General features: G+C 44.0%; 1 protein-coding gene and 1 pseudogene across 2 annotated transcripts in view; one reads left to right on the forward strand and one right to left on the reverse strand.

The window, feature by feature from the left end:
• Positions 1-240, forward strand: part of TEOVI_000593600:pseudogene — a 668-nt pseudogene extending 428 nt beyond the window's left edge. Inside the window, exon 3 of the mRNA in view lies at positions 1-240. This exon is cut by the window's left edge and continues 18 nt beyond it. Within this exon, the coding sequence occupies positions 1-240 (240 nt within the window).
• A 2,902-nt stretch (positions 241-3,142) lies between these two features.
• On the reverse strand, positions 3,143-3,541 carry TEOVI_000593700 (cytoskeleton-associated protein 17; the record flags this gene model as incomplete). The annotated part of the gene is made up of 1 exon (XM_067227418.1): positions 3,143-3,541. The coding sequence occupies one exon, from the start codon at positions 3,539-3,541 to the stop codon at positions 3,143-3,145; it is 399 nt and encodes a 132-aa protein (XP_067083519.1).
• Positions 3,542-3,947: the final 406 nt, after the last annotated feature.

Below are 3,947 nucleotides of genomic sequence, written 5' to 3' on the forward strand. Positions count from 1 at the left end.
CTGTTTGCAAATACGCCAGGTGGGGCCCACCTGCCTCAGAAATACTTGGCTACACTTAAGACGCTTTCGGCCAACACTACCTTGGGCCATGGTGCCACCCCACATCCCTTTACCTTCTGCTCCGGAGTAAATGGCATGCGGCAATCACATGATGTTTCAGTTATATCGGAAGAAGTATCCCGTATCTCTCCATCTTCAGGTGCCGTACGCAACCCACACAAGCGATGTTGTGGGAAGTGACGCCCTCTCTATCGGCCAGCCGGTTGGTTAAATTTAGCAAAGCTCTCGTGAACAACTTTCAGTAACGCACTTTCATGATGGCGCTCCCCCTCCTTGGATTCATTCCATCTCTGCTCACTCCCTGTTGAAGAAGAAATGAGAGGCGTTACACGAGCCAGCGTTGCCATGTATTGCACGACTCTCCGAATCCGTTACTTATTTGCGCTCATGCTCTTACTATTGGCATCATTGTTTGCTCAGTGAGAGTCCCTTTTCCTATTCCATTTTGCTGCGCAAATCCCTTTCAATTATCAACACGCTTGGATACAACTTGGCACCTAAAGCAAGTTTGTAACCGGTTTGGTTTCGGTCGCTATGAGTGCCTTAGCACGTATTTGCTGATGTGGCCCCATTGCTTCTTTCCCTTTTACTTCCTGCTATCCGTGCCGTCCGGAATCATCGTTCCCTTTTCTGTGTTTACGGACTCCCTCAAAACTATACAAATGTGTAAGAATGATCATGAGGGCGCCGTGGCAATAAGGGCGTCTGTGTGCACAAGTGGCTTCGGAGCCATATTTTATTTCCCACCTACCCGTTTCTTTTCAGCCTGCCAATGTTTTCCCCGCCGTATGCTTTACTTTCGAGTCGAATCGAGAGTGAAGCAAATTGCACTCGCAACGTACCGCTGGATCACGAGTCCTCTCTTCCTCTGATTAGTGAGGTGGAAGTGTCGTGAATCCTTCAGGAGGTGTTACTAAGTTTGGTCCACCCTTTACCGACTTCCGCTGTTGATTCTAACGGCTGTATCATCCACATTCTCGGCTCCACCCTCCGGTGTGCTTCTCCGTGAAAGCGGCTAAAGTTACTGGAAATGATTGCATAAAAACCGCACAGGGACGATTCCCTCCACCACCGTGGTGAGTTGTACCTTCTCGGGGTGCTGCGATTTTGCCTCACGGTAACCTTCATAGTAATGTTCACGATTCGAGCCGGGAATATTATGGGGCAGTCTTTTCCCACTCTCCAGCAGCAATGATGCCGCCCTCGTTTTCATTCCGGTCCGCCGCGCAGTGGGGAAAAGCGGAATGAATTAATACGAATGCGTATGCCTCTGCTGACTAGTTTCATAGTCAGTCAACTTCCATGTGTGGCAGGCGGTTCCCACCTTGAATTCGAGTGGAGCTTGTTTTAAAGGGCTACAAAGAATGACATGTAGTTTGTAAAATATGGCTACTTTTGTCTTACACACGGATCCGTCCTTTATTTCTTTCCGGTAACTTTCACGGTACCATCTACAGTGACACACCCTCCCTGAACAATAGTTGTATGATAATCTTCTGGCATTTCGCTACCCATCTACTCTTTTACTCGGCGTACCGAAGGAAACAATATTTGCACTGGAGGATGTTTCTGGCCTTACAAATACATCTGTCCACAGTGATTTGTTTGCTTTTTTTTTTCCTTTGTATCTACGATTCATCACTTTGTGTATGCACTACTTCCTTTTTCATTTGATTGGAGGGGGGGGGGAGGGACTCATCATTTAGTCCTCATAGAGGAGGAAATGTTTATGTGCATTTCGAGGCCCCTCCCCCCCCCCCAAAAAAAGAAAGCATGTGTCGCTTTTCTCCAGTGTTTTAATTGTATATATCGCATCGGCAGTCGGCCCGTAATGATTGGAGTTGCTACTGAAGCAAAATGGGGATAATACCGGGTGTGCAACAACTTGGCTGTGATATGGAAAGGTTTTTTTTTGCCCGCTCATATCTCTTTTCTTCCCGATTCTCCTTTTTTTTTATTTCTTTCCCTCCGTTGGGTCGAAGCATATCCACAAACTCGCAGTATGGAATCTAAAGCAAACCAGTTGCATTGTTAGTTAATATGCCTTTTTTTTCCGCATTTCGCAACTCCTAAAGAAGCGTGAGCGCAAAAAAAAACCCGGCGGGAGCGGAAGTAGGAATAAGTGAATGTCGGCCACATCACATCTGCGCTGGGGCAACCTCTACACTGTAATTGTACAAACGAGAAGTAAAATGAGAACCGGAAGGGTGAGAGAATAATTAACAAGAAAAAAAAAGGAAAACGGCTCCTACGAGACGACATATTCAAAAATATGTTGCATCGGTTGAGGTGGCAACACACCAACAACCAGTGGGACGGCAGGGCTTCGCATGACGAATGGGAGGAGACGCGTTTTCTTGAAGTTTCATTCCCCCCAAAATGTTATTCATTTTTCCCCTTTTTATGATGGTTTACATTCGAAAATAATAATAATAATAATAATAACAATAATGACATCAACAATAGTTTAAGGAATGTCCCTTGACAAAATATAAATACATGAAGAGAAGGATAGGAAAGGGAGGGGCTCATGTTGAAATGCAGCACACATTTATCATCATTACCGCTTTGTGTTTCATTCGATTATGGGACTCACTACACCTTTTTATCCTCCTTCATTGGGAACATGAAAGTCGATGTAAAGTAAAGTGAAGGAGACATAGCGGACATAAACGAGTAAATGTTGAAACGCAATTCACTTTTTTCTTCCCACTTGGAAAGTCCCTCTGTTGTTCATTAGGTCGTCCCATATTCCTTTTCATTTCCTTCTCCCTTTACAAATAATAATAGTAATAATATATCACGCAAAAGTGAGTGATATACAAGTGGAAAATAAATAAATAAATAAATAAACAAATCCGAGACGCTCGATTTAAGGTACATTTCAAAAAAAAAAAGGAAAAAAAAGGGATCATGGCGCTAACAGAAAAAGAAAAAAAGAGAAAACGCTTGTATCGTCTCTCGCACAATTTCCAAGGGGTCACTCTCACTAACATTTTCTACATTCATCCCCTCACTTCGTTTCATAACTCCCTCTTACTTTCCCCCTTTCTTTTTCCCTTCAGCATTTTAAAAGATTACATCATGATGTTTGAGCGGGCCCATTCGATCCATTTTCAGGAGCTGCCGCCGTTGCACCAGCTGGCAGAAGCCCCAGTGGGGACGCGTGATCTGCAGGACCCCACTTCCGCAATGTCTCCAATTTTTCTTTTATTTCGCTCATCTGCTCTGCCAACCTGGAACGGGTTAACTTCACTTTATCCAACTTCGCCTTTACGTCCTTTTCCGCCTTTTCAATTTCTGCTCTTTGCTTTGCAAGTTCCTTCTGTTTGTATTGCAGCTCCTTTGAGTTCTTCTCACACAAACCGTCTTCCGTCCTCATTTCCCCGAGGAGTTCGGTGAAGAGGTCCATGTTTTGCTTCCGGAACTCCGCCTCACGCCGTGAAATGACGGCTTGCATCTCAACAAGCTTGCGATCCATAATTCAGAGTGTTTTGTTTGCCCTTGTGTTCTTTTTTCTTTCCCACTTCTCGTTCTCCTGTTTTGACTATTCACCAGCCTGTTTACTCTGCTAGTAGAAACGCGTTCCAAACGAATGAGCAGAAGGTTTCGCTTGCACACTAGCTCACAATTTCGGCTACAGTATAACTACGCTGTGGGATTGGATTCGTTAAAGTGTGAGTAGTCCTTTCCTCCTTTACGTCGCTAATGTTTGGTTTGCTTTTAAATAACAGAAACTTACACAGCAAAACGAAATGGAATAACCGCAAGTATGTTGTTGTTCAGAAAATGATTCGCTGTTGAGACGGCCTCAGTCGAACCACTTTGTACAAAAATACAAAGAGACGCATGTACATATAAATAAATAAATAAATATATATATATAT

The sequence above is a fragment of the Trypanosoma equiperdum genome, assembly GCF_001457755.1.
Source record: "Trypanosoma equiperdum strain OVI genome assembly, contig: ctg_971, whole genome shotgun sequence".
Taxonomy (NCBI): domain Eukaryota; phylum Euglenozoa; class Kinetoplastea; order Trypanosomatida; family Trypanosomatidae; genus Trypanosoma; species Trypanosoma equiperdum.